The sequence below is a fragment of the Phyllostomus discolor genome, chromosome 4, assembly GCF_004126475.2.
Source record: "Phyllostomus discolor isolate MPI-MPIP mPhyDis1 chromosome 4, mPhyDis1.pri.v3, whole genome shotgun sequence".
NCBI classification, from domain to species: domain Eukaryota; kingdom Metazoa; phylum Chordata; class Mammalia; order Chiroptera; family Phyllostomidae; genus Phyllostomus; species Phyllostomus discolor.
This window is the reverse complement of record NC_040906.2, coordinates 119,210,185-119,230,193: the sequence shown is the minus strand read 5'-3', so window position 1 is coordinate 119,230,193 and position 20,009 is coordinate 119,210,185. Positions and strand designations below refer to the sequence as shown.

Here is a 20,009-nt window from a genome sequence, read left to right as displayed (position 1 = left end):
CAGGCCTATCTGACTTTACAGCTTTTTTTTTTAATTCTTTATTGTTGTTCAATTACAGTTGTCCCCACTTTCTCCCATTATTCTCCCCTGCCCTGCCCACTCCCCATCTCCCACATTCAACCCTTCTCCTCGTTATCTTTGTCCATGGATCTTTTATGCATGTTCCTTGAATTGACCCTTCCCCTTCTTTCACCTGTAATATTATATCCTGTAATATAGTTGAGAGGGAGGGATTCTCTTAGTACCCTGGTGTTTCTTAATTGTTTTAATTTATGAAATATAATTCTTTGCTGACTTTACAGCTTTTTCACACACAAACCATATATAGGAACTATCTGAAGTCATGCTATCCAATACAGTGTCTACAAATGCATGTGGCTATATAGCACTTGAACTGTGGCCAGTCCAAACCGAGATGTGCTGTAGGGGTAAATTACACAGTAGATTTTAAATATCTCATATGAAAAACTGTGAAGTCAGTCAGCAATAATTTTTATAATGATTATACATTGAAATGTTAATATCTTAGATATATTGGATTAAATAAAATATACTATAAAGAGACTTTCCCTTGCTTTTTAATGTGACTATTAGAAAGTTTTACATTATATATGTGGCTTACATTAGAGTTCTATTGGAAGACACTGCTTTTAGAGACATTAGCCTTATTTACATTTACAAAGTCATGTTTTATCAACCATATCGGTTTTGTCATCACATAAATGTATTTTCCTTTTGCATGCCCAGGACCTCAGTGCTTTTTATTGAGTTAAAAAGATAAAGATAAATGTTCTTTGTCCATGTTTAGAATTCTAAGTTTGATAACTAACATTCCAACTGAGGCAAAACATGCAGGTTGTCATCACCAACTGAACCTGATGAACCACCTCAGGTGTTTATTCTCTGCCGTTACTCACCTGTGCATTGTCCCACCAAGGTATGATCCACTTGTCCAGGCTGAGTGTTGTCCTCACGGACCCAGTCAGCATCATCTCTGGTACCCTGAATCATCCCACAGATGTTTGCCTTTTCAAAAGCACAGTGGTCCAAAAGGGTGTGAGTTGTGGCTGCAAATGACATTTTTGTCACCTGGTTAAAAATTAAAGGCATCTCAATCCAAACATCTAATGTCTTAGGCAATGAAGACCTCATGAGCTGGAACACAGGCCTCTCATTTTCTCGAATTTTTCTTGAATGTGAAATCTACTGTCACCCATAAGATCTTAGAACATGCCAAAATTCATGCACTCCTACCTACCACAGAGCCGGAGTTTAATAATAAAAAGGCTTCTCATCATGTTTTTCTATAAATGTCAACCCAAACTCCTTGAGATCAAGAACAAGGTACCTACAACACTGGCCTTTCTATTTAGTAGATCCTCTCTATGTACATGAGGAAGACAATGAAAGAATGTGTCTCTGAAGACTAGTGGGGTCATTTTAGAAAGTATCCCATCTTTGAGCCTTAGATTACTCTAAGAACAACTGTCCCATGCAAAGAATTTTGCAGGATACAAAACATTTTCAAGCTTACTATCTGTGTTGAACTCTACATAATGATGCAACCTTCAAAAGGAAGCTGAAGAAGTTGAACAACTACAGCTCCTTAAATTGCTCCAAAACTTTCACTGTACAAAACACAATCACATAACTGGTTGTCAAACCATCTTGTGATATAGGTGTTATATGTATGTAGTTTGTCCATCTTCTTTAACTAGAACACAAAAGAAGAGTACAGAAAAATGTATAAGAAACCTGTCTCTGTTGGGGCTCATTGACCTAGTCTCAGCCCCAGATGTACTCACTGCAATTGTACATTCGGTTCAGCCTCTCCAAATCGATGGCACTGAAATCCAGGCGCTGCCCAATGATGGAGTTAAACTCAGGGATCTTGGCCGTGATGGTTGGGAAACTTGCATTCTTGTTAAATGAGAAAGGCTCATAGTGCATCAGAGACTCATAATCATAGGGTGTGTTGAGGTCTGTGATGAAGTTGTCATCATAAGTGTTAAAGTTGTGCTGGTAACCTGTTGGTGAGAGAATCCACAGGTCCTATTTGGTCCTATTATTTTGTAGTCCTACCCTCTTTGACTAGATACTCAACCAGAGACCAAGAACAAAAGGGAAATGTTTATATATATATAAAATATATATACTTATATATATTTTATATATAATATACAAACATATAAATTATATATACCAATTTTATATTGCAATGCTAATTGTTATAATAATTAGCATTGCAATATAAAATTAATAATATTATTAATTAGTATTAACTGATAACCATATATTATATAATAGCACACAAATATAATAATGACTATTAAATGCATAATTAATACACATATTATTATAATTAATGTGCACTTCTAAATTTTTAAATACATGTATATATTTAAATCAAAGGTTCTTTTCATAAATAAATAAATGGGCATATATATGTGTAAGGGTTTAAGAAAGAGAAAATAAAATATCAAAGTGGAGGCATGTATTCCAAATGGCAAAAAGCAGAATTTCTGAATTCAGAAAAATATTCAGATTGATACATCTTGCTATAGCCAACTACCCAAAAAGCTGCACCTGGCCAGCTGTCCCACAGATTGGGAAAAGGAAGTCCAAGGTCAGGGGGAAAGGTAAACAGCTGTCAAGAAAGGGACATCCTTTCCATCAGAGCTCACATCCTTCTGTTCCAGAAAGAAACATACCATATTTTTCGGACTATAAGACGCATTTTTTTTTTTTTACCACATTTTTTTGCTTCAAAAAATTTTCCCCTATTTTCTCCTCTAAAACCTAGGTGCATCTATTTTTCAGACCATAAGACACACCTAGGTTTCAGAGGAGGAAAACAGGGAAAAAATTTTTGAAGCAAAAAATGCAGTAAAAAAAGTGTGTCTTATAGTCCAAAAAATACAGTAAAATAGGAAAAAGAAAATTGGATTTCTTTCAAAATAGGAAAGGAAAATCTTTTTATGAGGTGAGCCCAAGCAATATTATATATACTATAATATGAAATGCTGAAATGAGAAACCAATTAGATGTTGTTTTAATCCACTAGCCATCAGAAATTTATTGTTTCAGCTGCAGATTTTTAATTTCCTTCTTAGGGAGTGATAGAAAAACAGAATGAAAATGCTTGTAACTTTTCATCTTCATTCTGCTTTTGTCGCTTGCCATCCAGGTGCTTTAAACAATTAGAGAAGAAAATATAATTGTCTTTCAAAGACCTCCACACAGGTACACATAGGATTGAGGAAGTGTGGCACCACCTGGTGGGTGGCCCAGCAGGTGCTAAAGGAAATCTCCAAACATTCTTGGAAAAGCCAATGAACCCCTTTGACCAAGACCTTTTAATTATAAAACAAGAATACTGATGTTTAATTCTCTTAACTCATGGGGATTTATGAGGACTCGAGAGGGACCAAGGCATTTTTAACGGGGAGACAGGACTACAACAAATAAAGGACCCAAACAGGGAAGGGGGAAAGTAACTCCTTCCAGAGCACTGGGTCCAGATGTCGGCTGAGGGGGTGGAAAGGTAGAGGCATCGGTGTCGTGTGGGGACTGTGGACTGGGTCTGGGATCTCCTGGTGACCCTTGGTGGCACCTTAGGAAGGCACTTTAGACTCACTGGGTATGTTTTCCTTAACTTTCAATAAAATCACCAGGTTAGAATACATCTTTTTATTCTTTATTATGCAAGGATTCTTACTAGACTGCTTTACCAAAAAAACGTTTTGAGTAATTTAAACTTTTAATTTAACACATCTTGTCGTGCCCCTTATCTGTGGGGAGCAGTCCTAGGTGGTGGCCCCTGGCAGTGAAGGGGACAAGCATGGTCCTGCCCTCAGTGCACTCACAGCTGACAGCTTGGAAGAGGGAGTGATCAGAGGTTGGTCAGCAAATCTTTTGTGTAAAGGGTCAGATAGAAAATGTTTTTTTGTTTTGCAAGCCATAGGGTCCCTGTCACAACTCTGCCGTTGTTGCACACGAGCAGCCACAGACAATACAAAAGGGTGTGAGTGTGTTCCCGTAAAACTTGATTTACTGAAGCCAGTGGGCATGGCCTGCTGGCTGTAGTTGGCAAATTCCTAGTAGACCTTTTCCTTAGTGGAAGGGAACAGATCCAGAAAACACGATTCTGACTTAGGAAACGGAGATGGATCTGGGGTGAGAACTGCATCACAGGGCAGTGAGTTCTTAGGTTAGATAAGAAGTGTCATCAACTGAAGATGAGATGTAATAAAACTCATAAACTACCCTGAACAATAATACTGCCCTTGCTTATGATCCTGTTGGATGTGATGTCTCATTTGAGAACAGTTCTTCAGTAATTGCAGGTAATTTCGATATATAGAATTGCACCTGATGACAGAGGAGGAGGTGAGCACACATGTGCTGAGTAACCTGGCCAATGTGGCAGCTCCCTCTGACAAATGGGACCTCGTTTGGCCTAAAGCCATCTTAAAAGTGCAAAGCATTGTGTTCTCAAGACCTAAAAGCGGGAATGTTTTCTGCTTCCTCACATATTTTTCAGTGAGTTAAAGTACATGTACAGGAAGGGAAAAAATTCAGGCCTCTGGGCAAACGTAGGCAAGTCTAACAATCCCCCGAGTCTCACACACAGAGGTGCGGCCCTTTCCCCTCCACACAGAACCAGTTTTAGTGCAATTACTCTGACAGACAAATATATTAAATTTTATCTGCTATTTCATATCTGGGTGAATACTCTCTAATACTTCCCTAGATTGAACTGGCAGACAGGGAAGAATACCACCTGGTCTCTTGCTCAGAGCTTGCGTGGTAGGATGGGTAAAAGTGCAGAAAGTCCAATTCTGCACTAGATTAGATGTCTAATCTAGGCTGTATTAGGTGTTCACAAACCATACCTATTTCCCGCCTTCCACCGCACTCCACAGGCATGAGAGTTTTAGGATAAGAGGCACTGGGAAGCACACAGAGTCGGAAACCCCACAGGTAACTTGGATATGATCAGCCATCCTCTCCTGGTCGCATGTAAGAACCACTGATCTACCTTGAACCAAAATGAGCTAGTTCTGGCCAAAGTTTTTGGGAATTCATATTTAATTTTAAAGTATGACCAGTTCTTCCAAGTCTCTTAAAGAAAAATTATTAAAGATTCACTTCAGTGTATGAACTCATATATGAAACTGGATCTAAAAAATAAATAATTACAAGGCATTATGAGCTTCATAAAAACCATGTGTGGTGTAGTTAAGATACTTTTAATACATTAAAGTTTCATTAATCTATCACTGTAAAAAATAATGATTTCCCACTCCCTGATCTAATTCCTAATTAAAAACTGGTATTTTCAGAAACAGCATTGACTCTTTTTCCTGGTACATTGGGAAACTGTTCAATTATGTTTTAGCTTACTTAAAAACACTCTACTTAGTTGTCCCAAACAATTAAGGAAGGTAGTGTCCAAAGAAGTCTAACAAAATTAAAGAACATTGAAATTGTTAGAATAATAACTGCATGGCAATATTGAGATAAAACACCGTTATCCTGTGTATGGTGTGGGCTAGGTCAGAAGAAGAGTGGTCCTTAGAAAGGAGAAAGGGAAGACCAGTAAGTTTTGATTAACCAGAACTCAGACTGAGAGCCAGAATTAACAAGATTGGGGGTGCAATTTCTGAAAAAAAGTATTCACTTTTGCTGTTGTTTTGCTTTGTTTTTAAACACTTATCATTGATTTGTTAAGCATTAAAAAATTCTTGAGTCTGTCTTAGGGTCATCATATTCAACTAAACCTTCTGTAGGTTCCCACAGTACATGAAATTTCATATCCAGAAAAATGACCTCCTCAGAGACCTGATTCACTTTACTCACCAAGACAGGCAAATAGACAGCAGTTTAGATAGATTTTCAATGAAAACACTGAAACTAAGCAAAGTCTTCTGATTGAGTTTCAATAACCCTACTTAAAGTTATCCAACCTACACCATTCCCAGAGACCCGTGCGTAGGATCAGAGATGATCAGATCAGTGCAGTCCATGGACAGGCCAATAAATCATGCTCTCTTTATACTTTGTGTTCCTGCTGGAGAATCTGAAGCATGTGCCCACACCCAGATTTGGCCTGGTAATCCCAGAGTTGGTCTCAGCAAGTGATAAAGGTAACAGTACATTCCACTAACCACCTTGGGTTAGTACGCACCTGGAAGAATTTCATCCCACCAGATTTTCACATAATCATCCCGGTCAGACCTGGACTGCTCATGGTAGAATCCCAAAGCATGAAGGATCTCATGTTCAATGATGGCCTTATAGTCACACCTCTGGCCAATGGAAAGGTTCTGTCCCACGTGTTGGTCACCGACCTCAGACCAGCACCTTCAAAGGGAAGAGAAAAAGAGGAAAATTGTCTCCTAGATAATGCTTAGGTGACTGTAATTCATAGGATTTCAGAACACAAATTAGAAGGAAGTTAGGTTTAATTTTGAAAATAAATTATCAATAGTATTCTCATATGCTGATGGTTTGATGATAAGAGACTGCTTAAATAAGAATCATTTCCTGCAGGGATGTTATGCAGTCTTTAAAAATGACGGTCCATTTCTTTATCTTTTCCTTTATTTCTCTTGCCCTAGGAGACATACCAGTAAAAATATTGCTACATGGGATATCTGAAATTTTACTGCCTATGTTTTCCTCTAGGACTTACATGGTGTCACAGTTTATGGTTAAGTCTTTTATACATTTTGAGATTATTCTGGTATATGGTGTAAGTTGGTGGTCTAATTCCTTCCTTCCTTCCTTCCTTCCTTCCTTCCTTCCTTCCTTCCTTCCTTCCTTCCTTCCTTCTTTCTTTGCATGTATCAGTCCAGTTTTTCCAACACCATTTATTGAAGAGATTAATTTTATTCTATTGTATGCTCCTTCCCCCTTTGTCAAATATTAATTGACCATAGAGACATGGGTTTATTTCTTGGCTCTCCATTCTGTTCCATTGATCTCTGTGTCTGTTCTGATGCCAGTACCAGTACAGCGGCCTTCTAGTGTAGTTTTATATCAGGTAATGTGATTCTTTCAACTTTATTCTTCTTTCTCAAGATTGCTGAGGCTAAGTGGCCATCAGTACATGAGTGGATCAAAAAACTATAGTACATTTACACAGTAGAATACTACACAGCAGAAAGAAGGAACACTCTCTTACCTTCTGCAACAGCATGGATGGAACTGGAGAGCATTATGCTAAATGAAATCAGCCAGTCAGTGAAAGACAAATACCATATAATTTCACTTATAAAAGAAATCCAATAAACAAAATAAACTAATGAGCAAAATAGAACCAGAGACATGGAAACATGGAACAGACTAATAGCGACCAAAGGGGAGGGGGGAGATAATGATGGAAAGAAGGGGAAGGGACTAGTCAAAAAACATGTATGAATGACCCATGGACATGGACGACAGTGTGGGGATTGACTGTGGTAGCAGGTAGATGGTGGGCCCGGTGGGGGAGAGCAAAGAGGGAAAAATTGGAACAACTGTAATAGAACAATAATAAAAAAACTCAAAAAAGTGATTGGCCATTAAAAAGTGTCAAATTAATTCTAATAATGCATTAGGTAGAAAGAAGTAGAAATGTGCATTCTTCCTCACCTCCACAAACCCATAGCATATTCCAAAGAATAATATTACAGCTTTTAAAAATGTATTGATTTTTAGAAAGGGGCAAGGGGAGAAAGAAAGAGAGAGAAACATTGACTTGTTGTTTCACTTATTCATGCACTCATTGGTTGCTTCTTGTATGTGCCCTGACCAAGGATTGAACCTGCAACCTTGGCCTATTGAGACGACACTCTAAGCAGCTGAGCTACACAGCCAGGGCCACTGACCTAAAATATGACCGAAGCCTGAGAAAAAAAGTGGAGATAAATCTCCCTCAAGCCCAGAGGTAGCCAAAGAGCTCATTTTCTGCATAATATATTGAAAATGTTGTTTAATTTAAAAATTCACAGTAAAAGATATGAATTGGATTTTAGTTTCTTTCCAATTTCTTCTTTTTGCCTGTGAAAAAGATATGTCACTTTTTAGAAACTAAAAGATGCATGATTTTCACTCTGAAAATATCATACTAACCCATTAAACTGCTGAAAGATGATGTATGAGCTCTCTCCTTCATAGGGCTTGAAATCCACACAGGACTTGAGGCGGAACATTTCAAAGGCATAGAGAATGGCTCCTTTGGCATTCAGTTCTGCAGAAAATGGTAAAAATATCAATGAGCATTATTGATTATCTTGGAAAATATACATACATAGTTTTGAGAAAACTGTGCCAACACATAAAATCCATAGAGATTCATTATGGATTTTTTCCTTAAATAGATTCCTTAAAAACTAAAGCCAGTCCAAATAGACACCCCCTCTTACAGAGTGAGAGCAGAGTGTAAAGAGGTTTGTGGGTTCAGAGAGCATAAGTGCCTAGGGTATATTACCCTGCTTCCCTGAAAGTCCCCTGGGGAGATGGCAAAGCTAGACAAGCAGTGCTGCGAGCAGCCTTAGGAAAGATTGCCGTAACCCAGGTTTGGAACCTAAGCAGCAGAAGCCTGATGGATCTGATGGGGCAAGAACAACAGAAGCCTGCCAATAACCTGTGCACACCAAAGACCAAAAATCAAATGCCTTTGCTTTCACTTGACATGCTCACACTTCGGTGTTGTGTAAGACAAAGATGGGTCTGGGAACAAAGTTGCTCCAGAGGAATGGAGACTATGTTTGACATGGTGTGTATGGTTTTTCTCTCTCTTCAACTCATGGAAGGTATGTCTCTAAGTTAAAAATAGAGCTAAGTGCCCTCAACCAGTGGCTCAGTTTGTTGGTGCATTGTCCTATACACCAAAAGTCATGGGTTCAATTCCCAGCCAAGGCACACGCTTATGTTGCAGGTTTGATCCTTGGTCAGAGCATATATGGGAGGCAACCAATAGATGTTTCTCTCTCACTTCGATGTGTGTGTGTGTGTCTCTCTCTCATCAATAAAAACATATCCTTGGGTGAGGAGTTAAAAACAGATAAAAATAAATATATAAAACTAAGTTATATAAAATTAAATTACATTGCTTGCCTATTTGGTTTTGTGCATTCTCTCATAAAGCTTATACTTCTTGGTAGTTTGCCAAGTACTTTTCTCATATTATCCTGGCCCTTAATTTCATTTAATAAACAAGCTGGAGATTCTACAATTCAAATGTCATAAGGCCATATCAAAGTCAGTAAAGAAATAGTCATTGGAATAATCAGTAAATTAATTGTGGAAATAGCACAGATAACGAGAACAAGAACATGCATTAAACTTACTGGCTGATTTATGTTACCTATTCTTTCTCACTTCTTACTGTCATCTATAAGATGAAGATATGTATCCAACAAAGCTTGGTACTTGTAAAAGTGTAAGGAAAAAGTTTGATTTTATTAAATTAATGCTGTCTATGGTTATGTTGTCTTTGTTATCCTAAAGCCAAATAGTGGGAATGCTGAGAGTGGTTAATTGCAAAATCACACCATTCCTGACCTCCCACCCCTGAATAAGTTGTCAGAAGGGAACTAACAAGTCTGCAACAATTTTGTAAAAACTGTCCCAACATCATTCAAAGAAGAAGAAGAAGTGGAAAGGACCCCCACTGGAAGCCTCCTCCTTCACTAAGGAGCCAGCTCTGACTGAGCATGCCTCCGCTGAAAGCCACACTGGACGTTCTGGGTGCTGTCTTCATGCAAGTGGTCTGCTGCACTTAGCACACTATCCGCTCCCTTGGAGGAAGGAACTTATCTTTTGCTTCATCGTATTCCTGGTTCTCAGTTCTTTACATTGCTAGCAAATAGTAAGTTTTACATAGTTATGTCTTGAATAATCATGTTAGCTGTAAAATCCACTGGTGGTTCATTTGGTTGGGTGTGCAAAATGAAAGGTTACCAGTTCAATTCCCGGTCAGGGCACAAGCCTGGGTTGTGGGGTCAGTATTGGATGGGGTGTGTACAAGAGGCAACAATCAATGTTTAAATGTGCCTTTCCCTTTCTTTACCCTTCTCTTCCCCTCACTCTAAAAATAAATAAATAAAGTCTTTTAAAAAATAAAAATAAAAACCCCTAGTGCTCCTTAACCCTGGGTTGAATAATATGAGAAAAAGAGTTAACTTAGGCACTAGAGGAGGAGTATTAGAAGGCTAACTATTTTCAGTTTAAGAATCCTTTGAGAGAATCTCTGATCTGGTAATGGTGGAGGAGCTCAAATCTCACAAATAACAATTTTAAACTTTGGGGAAAATTTAAGAAAAAACTATTTGTACTATAAAATGACTAAGATAGGTAGAAACTGTAGCAGAGAGAGTTTATTCTTACAAGGAGAAAATATCGTCGGTTAACAGTCACATTTATACAGTTTGGTGCATGAGGGCACACTGCAATTCTCTCAGTGCAAGAGAGAGAGAACTTGAGCATAAATTTGCACTTGTGTTTTCTTGATATATCTACAACAGGGAAGGGTTGGGACTGCCTGAGTGGCTGAAAATCAAGGGAGGAAATTCTGGGGAGGAAAACAGCCATGACTGACTGGTAGGAAAGGGGGCTGGTTGCTCTAATGTCTGTCCACAAATACCTCTCCTGTCTTTGACCCATGAAGTTTGCATGAATGGGGGAAGTCTCCAAGGAGCTTAGTGAAAAGTAGCAGACAGAAGGCTTCCCACCATCGTGGAGAGAGAATCTGAAGTTTGAGTCATGCCAGTTAGAGGGGCTGAGAAAGCTATTGGGCATTCCTTTGACACTCCAGAGAGATCATGATATCTTAAAAGTAAAGATGAAGGGCTTTGCTTTGAACTAAATCAGATCAAAATCAAAACAAAACCTGGACAAATCCAAGATGATCAGTCAGTAATTTAACTGCTCTAACAAAAAAATAACACTATTCAGAGGAGAATAACAGAATCTAGAATTTCTCAAATGTAATATTTGCAGTGTCTAATATATAATCAGCACAATCATCTTGACCTATTTAACACTGATAGAATAGTAAGCCCCCAAACTGTAGAATACAAGTTCTTTCAAGTGCATATACAACATTTACCAAGAAAAACCATAAGTTAAACCACAAAAAAAGTCCAAGTAAATTTCAAAAGATTACACTCTTACAAAATATGTTCTCCAACCTCAACAAAAACTTGAAATCAGTAATAGACTATCTAGAAGAGCCTTGACTATTTGGAAATTTAAAAACATACTTCTAATTAACCCATGGAGTTTTTAAAAATCATAAAAAAAATTAGAAAATATCTAAAATAAACTTTAATAAAGATACAACACATCAAAATTTGTGGAAAGCAGTAAAACCAGAACTTTAAATAAAATTTATAGCTATAGATGTCATATTATAGCATTATATTATATTTTAAAAATATTTAAAACCAATGATATAAATTTTCACCTTAAATATAAAAAAGTGCAAAGTATACCTGATATAAGTAGAACAAAGGAAATAATAAAGATAAGAGCAGAAAGCAACAAAATAGAAAGCAGATGAACAAGAGAAAATGAATAAGTCAAAAATTTGTTCTTATAAAAAGCAAAAGAAATGCGGATTAAAATCACAATGAGGCTGTTTTCAGACCTTCAGCCAAGATGGAGATGTAGGCAGATACACTTCACTTCCTCACACAACCAAAAGAAGGACGACATCCAATTTAAAAATAAAAACAACCAGAACTGCTAGAAAATTGAACTGTATGGAAGTCTGACAAGTGAGTAGTTAAAGAAACATTCACCCAGACTGATAAGAGGGGCGGAGACCAGCAGCTGGGGCAGAGAGGACACGAGGTAAGGAGGTGGCTGGCGAACTGGGAGGGTGAGGAGGTGGCTGGAGGACCAGGTAGTCACACATTTATGTGCAGATAAAGCAGGAGGAACAACTGGGAAGCGAGACAGACCATGCAACAGGGTTCCAGCATCAAGAAATAAAGCCTCAAAACCTCCAGCTATAAAAATCTGTGGGGGTTGCAGTGGCAAGAGAAACTCTCAGTCTCATAGGACAGTCCATAGGAGGGGCCCATATTCCCCCAAAATGGATAGTTACAATAAAGTATACAAAGGAATATTACTGAGTAATAAAAAAAGAATTGACTACTGATCCACAACCATATGGAAAAACTAAAAACATGTTAAGCATGGAGCTTCAGTGGCATAACTGGTTAGCACACGGTACTTATAAAAACATGTTAAGTGAATTGTGTTCACAGCTGCCATCTTCTCTAATGCCAGCACCTCCTCTAGCTCACCGAGTTCCAGCTGAAGAAGGGGGTTAAGTAAAGAGGTCTCTATACTATGGCTTGTACAAAGCAGGCTGCCCCAAAATCAACTGGTGGTGGTAAAGCACTGAGGATGCAACTGGCTACCAAAGCCACTCACAAGAGTGTGCCCTCTACTGGAGGGGTGAAGAAACCCTGGTACTATGGCACTTCATGAAACCAGATGTTATCAGTAGTCCACTGAAGTCCTGATTTACAGACTTTCCTTCCAGAGTCTGGTGTGAGAAATTGCTGAGGACTTCAAAACAGATCTGCACTTCGAGAGTGCAGCTATTGGTGCTTTGCAGGAGGCAATGGAAGCCTATCTGGTTGGGTTTCTTGAAGACACCAACCTGTGTGCTCTCCATGCCAAACGCATAACAATTATGCTGAAGGGCATCCAGCTAGCATGCTGCACACGTGGAGAACATGCTTAAGAATCCACTACGATGGGAATCATTTCATTCTTTAAAAAACATTCTCTTCTTCCTGTTTTTGGTAGTTTTGAACATTAGATATTTTCCCCATGGGGTCAAAAGGTAGCTAAGTATATAATTACAAGTGGAAAATAGGGGACAGAAACCAGGTATTGGCCATTTTTCCATTTGCATTTGTGTGTGAATTTTTTAAATGTAAATGTGGGGACATAAAGCATTAATGCAAAACAAAATGTTTCAGTGAACAAGTTTCAGCAGTTCAACTTTATTAACAATATAAATAAATCTGTTTATTTTTCTGGACAATGCCAACATTTGAATTTTTTTGAAAACAAGTTAGTTTCTTATTGATGGCAACTAAATGGTATTTGTAGCATTTTTATCACACAGTGAATTCCATGCATTCACTGTACTTTTCTAACTGAGTTGTCCTATGTGCAAGTACATGTTTTTAATGATGTCTGTCTTCTGTGCTGTCCTGGTAAGTTTGCTATTAAAATGCAGCAAGCTATAAAGATAGATAGATAGATAGATAGATAGATAGATAAATAAATAAATAAATACAAAACATGTTAAACAAAAGAAGCCACATACAAGAGGAGTGTTAGACGTGCAGAATTTTGGGCCCCACCTGGACCTACTCTGCAATTTTTTTTGTTTTGTTTTTCATTCTCACCTGAGGATATGCTTATTGATTTTAGAAAGAGGGGAAGGGAGGGGGAGAGAGAGGGAGAGAAACATCAATTGGTTGCCTCTCCTACATGCCCCAACTGGAGACCAAATCAGCAACCTAAGCATGTGCCCTGACTGGAAACTGAACCTGTGACCTTTTGGTTTACAGGATGATGCTCCAACCAAGACACACCAGCCAGGGCCTACTCTGCATTTCAACAAGGTCCTCAGGAGACCCTAACTTTAAAGTCTGAGAAACACTAACACCTCACAGAGGCATGGTGAAGGGCAAACAAAATACCAGGTGAAGGCAGCTGAGCCTGTCACAGAACAGCAATGCAATAAGCAGGTCTATGTTTTGATGGGAGGAGGGTAGCTCAGGTGTGACAAACAGGAAGAATTGTCATAGGAAAAAAAAACCTTTAAAGTTGTTTCTTAAATCACATTCCAATAAATATGAGTGCTTTGTGAATTTGCTCTGTGTTGGCAAATGCCGGGGAAAACGGCTCAGCTCACTTTTCCATACAACAACTGAGAGCATCCTTTGTTTATATCAAGCTCTTCTGGGGGGGGGGGGTGGTTTACAGGCAGCCCTGCAATAGTGATAATAGTGATGGAAAAGTCTGAACTGCAGTAACATCTCTTGAGAGTGGCAGCAGCCCAGCAGCCCATTAGGACTGAGCAAGCTTGCCCTGGCTTCCCCTTTCCTCTGATCTTCCTCTGTCTGGCCCTGGCCTCAAAGGCATTGCATCACCACAGCTACTCAGATATCAGTCAGCTGCTTGAGGTCAGCCAGTGTGCACACGTGACTTCTAGTACTTGCTTACTTCCAACAATGAGTAAAACATAACTTAGCCTTTTATCCTAAGAGAGAAAAAAGAATAGAATTTATTAATATTGAGGAACAAAGACTGAATTATGGAAAACTGACTTCTGTTTCTCAAAACTGTGGCACGCTTATCTTGTAACAAAAAGGGAAGATCAATATGTTCTGGCTCGTGTGGCTCAGTTAGTTGGAACATTGTCCCACAGACTGAAAGTTCACGGGTTTGATTCCCTGCCAGGGCACATACTCAGGCTGTGGGTTTAATTTCCAGTCGCAGCCCGTATAAGAAGGCAACCAATCGATGTCTCCCTCTCCCTCTCTATCCCCCTTCTTCTCTCTAAAAAAGCAGTGAGAAAAGTGTCTTTGGGTGAAGATTTTAAAACAAAAAGAAAGATCAATATGCTGAAAATAGTATCCTTATACCATATTTAGATTCACATAAACAAACAATTATTTAAAGTGCAAAGTTTCCATTGCTGTGATGCCAAATTGTATTTCATTCTTCATTCATTCTATTGTGTTTTCGTTCTTGATAGGGTTTCTGGTATTAGTAACATGTTGATGTCTTCTGCCTTCTCAAAATCATTATTTGATACTCTGTCTCAGAAGTGAAGCCCTCGCACTGAGACTTACATTGCACTGATGTGAAGTCATGCCTTTCATCCCAGGAGATAAATTGTCAGGGCTTGGAAACCCTCCTAAACATTGCTGGTTACTCCCAATCTGAAGCTGAGGAACAGGAGGAGGGGGTGGGAGAAGAGTTAAACCCAAAGCTCCTAATGAAGAACAATTAGTATTACCCAGATTGTCCGCCAGAATATAAGGAATGGGGAACTTCCACCTGGCCCCGGGGTTTCTCAGGCCATTCCTGGAGTTCTGTGAACAAACAAAGGCAAGAATCACTGGGAAGCCTCATCCTCCAGGGCTCCTCCTTCACTAAACTCTCACACCACAAATAATCTGTCACATAAGTCAATAATTTAGTGGCACTTGTCTTCTGATTCTAAAAGTGATGGCTCCTTACAGACAATTTAGAATATTCAGAGAAATTATTAAGAAAAAAAAAGGAGACCTGCAATTGCCCCAAAAGTGAAATGCCAGTTTAAACATATCAGTGCATTTTCTTCTCTTGTTCTTCACTGATCAGGAAAACTGGGTGGACAAAGCAATTTTAGTAATTATAGACTCTTTTGTGATGTTTGCTATTTTTTAATCTGTTTTTGTCCCCACTGACCACAGTGGAAGCCCTTGTGGGTACAGATTATAGGTCAGCTTCTTTCACTGCCCACTGCGCCCGTCCCGGGGCTCACGGAGCAAGGCGCACAGTACGTGACCCTGAGCCCTGAGGGACCGAGTTGCGCCACGGCAGGTACTCACCCGCAGGAGGATGTCCCCTTGAAAGAGGTCCAACCCAGCAGCTAGATGTGGATTTGAAAAGCAGAAATATTTGAATGAGCATTCCTAAAAGGCATTTCTCATCATAAAATCCATCTTTTCCAATGTAGATCTTTAATTATTCATCTTCGTGTGGCAAAACTCTTTTGGAAACAATGCAAAATTCCCTCTACTGGAGCAGATATATATGGCCAATAAATATCTTATATTGTCACATCTCTGTGTTCATTTTTCTAACAAGAAAGTTTGTCCAAGAATTTTAAAAGTAAGGGATGAGTGAGAAGAGATCAGTTTAATTGCTGACTCCAAACCTCTTACACTTCAGTGGATGAAACAGATTCCTGAGACAGGGAGTAATGTAGTAAGTGTCAGCACTTCCTGAGCTTTAACACTCCTAACTTCCTACCGGGGCCCTTTCTGTTATTACACTATCAATTTCACTCTTTCCCATGAAAAAACAATCGTACTCTCCAAAACCAAGCAACTGAGTCTGTCCCTGCATCTCCCCTTTTCACTTTTTTCTAGACTTTCTTAACCTTTGTAACCCTAACAACAGACAGCACTGACACCTCTGCCCTGCCAGCAGTGGGACCCAGGGTCTGCATTGCCTTCTCAGGAGGGGTACTACATGCTGGGTTGGCCACACTCTCGCCTAGGTTTGTCTCGAGCAACAAACAGTCTGCATTTCCTGACACCTGGCCTGGATGGGGCTGGGGGGCAGGGGAGGTCTCTTCTGGAGTCATGTAAACAAGCCCACTGAGACCTGGGCCCCAATAGTTGGTCGGCATAGGTGGGTCACGCCAGGGTGAGAGAGCACGGTGAGAGGAGCACTTCCCAAAGAAGTGCACATCCATGGAAAGCCAGCCTCGATCTAGCCACCACCCGCTTTGCTGCTTGTAGCTGTGCCTAATGTGTCCTAGGCATTGTTCTCCGTGCTGGAGATATAATAGTAGAGAATACAGCAAAACTCTTGGGCAGATTGTGTTCTTCATTGGGAATAGAAGGGAGGCAAACAAACAGAAGTGTGGAGTATGGCAGATGGTGAAAAGGGCAATAGGAAAAAAGAACATAAAGCAGAGTAAGAGGGAAAAGAGTGCTGAAGTGGGGAAGGTTGGTATTTTATAAAGAGTGGTCAGGGGAGGCCTCCCGGTGGCAGTGGCATTTAGGCAGGAATCTGAGGGAGTGGGGAGTGAAGGAACAGTACTGAAGGCAAAGGCAATAACAAATGCAAAGGCCCTGGGGCAGGAAGCCTTGCTGTCTGACAGCACTGCTGCCCATCCCCTCGCGTCAGGACCTCGTGGAGGACTGTTCAAACACAGGTGGCTGAGCCCCACCCCTAGGGTTTGAGTCAGTAAGCCTGGGGTAAGGCCTGAGAATTTTCATTTCTAACAAGTTCTCTGATGATGCTGACACTGCTGGTTGGAAGACCACACACCAAGAGCTACTTTTGTGGAGGAATAGCTAAGAGGTCAGGGTGATGGGAGGTGGGTGAGAGTAGTAACAGATGGGGTGAGAAAGCTGGCCAGGGTCGGGTCATCTCAAGCTTTACTGTGCCTAAGGGTCATCTGGGGTCTGTCAAGTGGAGATGCTGTATCTGTAGGTCTGGGGTGGGGCCCAAGAGGTTGCATTTCTAAGAAAGCTCTCAGGTGGGACAGGTGATATTGGCCTGTAGACCACACTTGGAGAATCAAGACCCTAGAGTCTTTATTTTGTGTTAGATGAGTTGCCAACCAACATTAGTCAGTGTTGGAAGTGCTGGAAGATTGGAATCTTCCAGTCAGAAGACTGGATGGGAGAAGCGGTGTGGCCTGACTGACACTAGGAGAGCCCTGTCACTTTGTGAAGAACGGCCTGGGTGGGGGGAGGGCAGCAAGGGAGGTGCAGTTCGCAGGCCACTGCAAGGACCAGGCCAGAGATGAGATGGCTTGGACCAGGACAGGAGAAGGGAAAGTGCTGAGAAGTCACAACTTGTGACATAATTTGATGGTAGTATGTCTAACAGCATTTACTGATGGATGTTGTACAAGGCATGAGAGAAAAACAAGAGTTAGGGAAACTCTGAGGCTCTGAGCCTAAAGATCTGGAAGGAGAAAAATGCATTTACCGAAATGAAAAAGACTGAGAGGAGCAGGCCTGGGGGCAAAAAAGGTTGTATCAGCATCGTGGGGCGTGCAGAGAAGAGAGTAAAAAGGTGACAGTTTTTCTCTATATGATTTTCCAAAACAGTTTGCAATTTCTGGCTAGGTGGCTAACCCAGTCAATCCTGACAGCTTGGTTGGAATGACCTAAAAAGATAAAGGTCACACATGGGAAAGTTTCTTCTTTGAGGTCATAGTTCAGAGGTGATGAAGAGTAAGAAAATGAGTCTAAGGTAAAAGAACTGGTTTTTACTAGATAAATAAAGATGAGATTAGGAAACGCTAATTCTAACACCAGCCTGTTTTAAAGTGGAGTAGATCTCTCAATCACTACACCTTGACTACCGAGTCTAATGAGAGATTAGTCATTTGTTGTCTGACTCTACGGCCTCAGGACCCATTCACCCACTCACCTTACTGAACTGTTTCTCTTCTGCCCATACAGTCATTCTCAAGCTTTTCCAACTAAATATCAACCAGCCTGCCTTCCCTGTGAATGGGACAAGGTTGGAGAAATTTAACCCCACAGTATGGGGTGTTTCAGTGTTGCAGTCTTCACATTGCACCAAGCTATAAGTTAGAAGACCTGGAGGTGAGCCCCATCACATCCATCTGTGATCTTGGATGAGTCACTTCAACTCCAAGGAGCCTGCTGTCCCTTCACGAAACATGAAAATAGCCCTTTCCTCCACTACAGGATTGGACAAATAACTGCAAGTAGCTATGAAAGCTTTTGTAAACTATAGATATCTCCAACCCTGAATACCTTCAATTCCCACCCGTCTTAAACAAAAACACCCAAAATGTAGAGGCTTCTCCTTAATTTTAGAAGCAGAACAAAAAAGAAAAAGAAGAGATGATAACTACTAAGCTTCTCTCTCCTCTTAGTAACCAGGGAGACTGATGGATTTCTTCGAGAAATGCGTTTGTGGACAAGATGTCAAAACGGAAACACCTTTGCACCCTTCTCTAAGTCCCAAGTAAACAGCTGCTGGTGAATATGATCACTCAGTAGAAGAGCTGCATTTCTCCCCCAACTAAATACTACCATCAGCATACTCCTTCTGCTTTTCTTAAGAAACAGAATAATCATCCATTTTTCTTTCCTTTTTTCAAAGTGGAAACTGGCAAAATGAAATATTTATGAAAAACAATCTTGTTATATGTTTCTAGATCCATTAAGTACATACTATTTCTCCTAGAAAATTTGATCTAATCATCATTTTCTCTCCAGAATTCTATTTTACAGAAACTTTACAAATTCTAATGATGCACCAATGAATAATTCTTCTCCCAAATTACTCAATACCGTAATATGAAGGTAATAGCTTTCCAGTAATTCTATCGCAGGATCTAAAATTATTTCAAGACATTAATAATGCAAAAATTGAACCCACCTAAGTTGATTTCTGAGATATCCTTCTGCTCATGAAAATCTGCATCATGCACTGTTAAAAAGGCAGTGGGGGAGGGATTGTAATTAGTCTTGCTGAGCAAAAGAGAGAAAGTTCAGAAACATTCTCTATGCACTTCAATTGAGCCTTACCATCTCCTTTAGGACGATGCTTAATCTGAAAGAAAATAAATATATGGGAAATGGATAACATATACTAGAATCAGTATTTCTAAAGACCCAGAAGGGCAGAATTCAACTCACCGATACAGCTGCTATGTGAGCAAAAAACAAGATGAAAGAGAGAATGCAAGCAGACCTGGTGCGAACCATTGCTGCAACTGAACAGATGTTAGCAAAGACACCCTGTGATAGACGCCTCTTGGACCTTGCCCCGACCATTGTATGGGAAACTTTGACCTTTGCATATGCACAATAGTGTTAAAAAAAGCAGTCAATGAAAACGCCACTGACCCTTCTGAGGACAGATACTAAATTTAACATAAAGGCTCAAGTTCCGGAGACCAAGAAAAAAATTTGAAAAAGCTAATAGTGAGATCAGCTTATAAAAATTAATAATATTTCTATACACCAGCAATAACTGTTCAAAAAATATAAGAGATAAAAGATCAATTTCACAGGAGAAATAAAATAATCTATAAAATGATTTTGAAGTACTGAAATTTAATAAAAATGAATATGATTCTTATGAAAATGTTATAAAGCAATTATCAAAGGACATAAAAAAGATTAATCTACCTATACACAGCAGATACATGCATATTTATGCATATAAACATGTATAAGAAGACAGTATAATAAAGATGGTCGTTATTT

The 20,009-nt window shown here is 39.6% G+C and overlaps 1 protein-coding gene across 1 annotated transcript in view; it reads right to left on the bottom strand.

The window, feature by feature from the left end:
* MEP1A (meprin A subunit alpha) overlaps positions 1–18,228 on the bottom strand; it is a 29,439-nt gene extending 11,211 nt beyond the window's left edge. Inside the window, exons 1-6 of the mRNA XM_036022594.1 lie at positions 18,193–18,228; positions 15,047–15,122; positions 8,119–8,236; positions 6,191–6,366; positions 1,806–2,027; positions 918–1,067 (exon numbers count right to left, since the gene is read on the bottom strand). Coding sequence (XP_035878487.1) covers positions 918–1,067; positions 1,806–2,027; positions 6,191–6,366; positions 8,119–8,236; positions 15,047–15,122; positions 18,193–18,228 — 778 coding nt within the window. The remainder of the gene's footprint in view (positions 1–917; positions 1,068–1,805; positions 2,028–6,190; positions 6,367–8,118; positions 8,237–15,046; positions 15,123–18,192) is intronic.
* Positions 18,229–20,009: the final 1,781 nt, after the last annotated feature.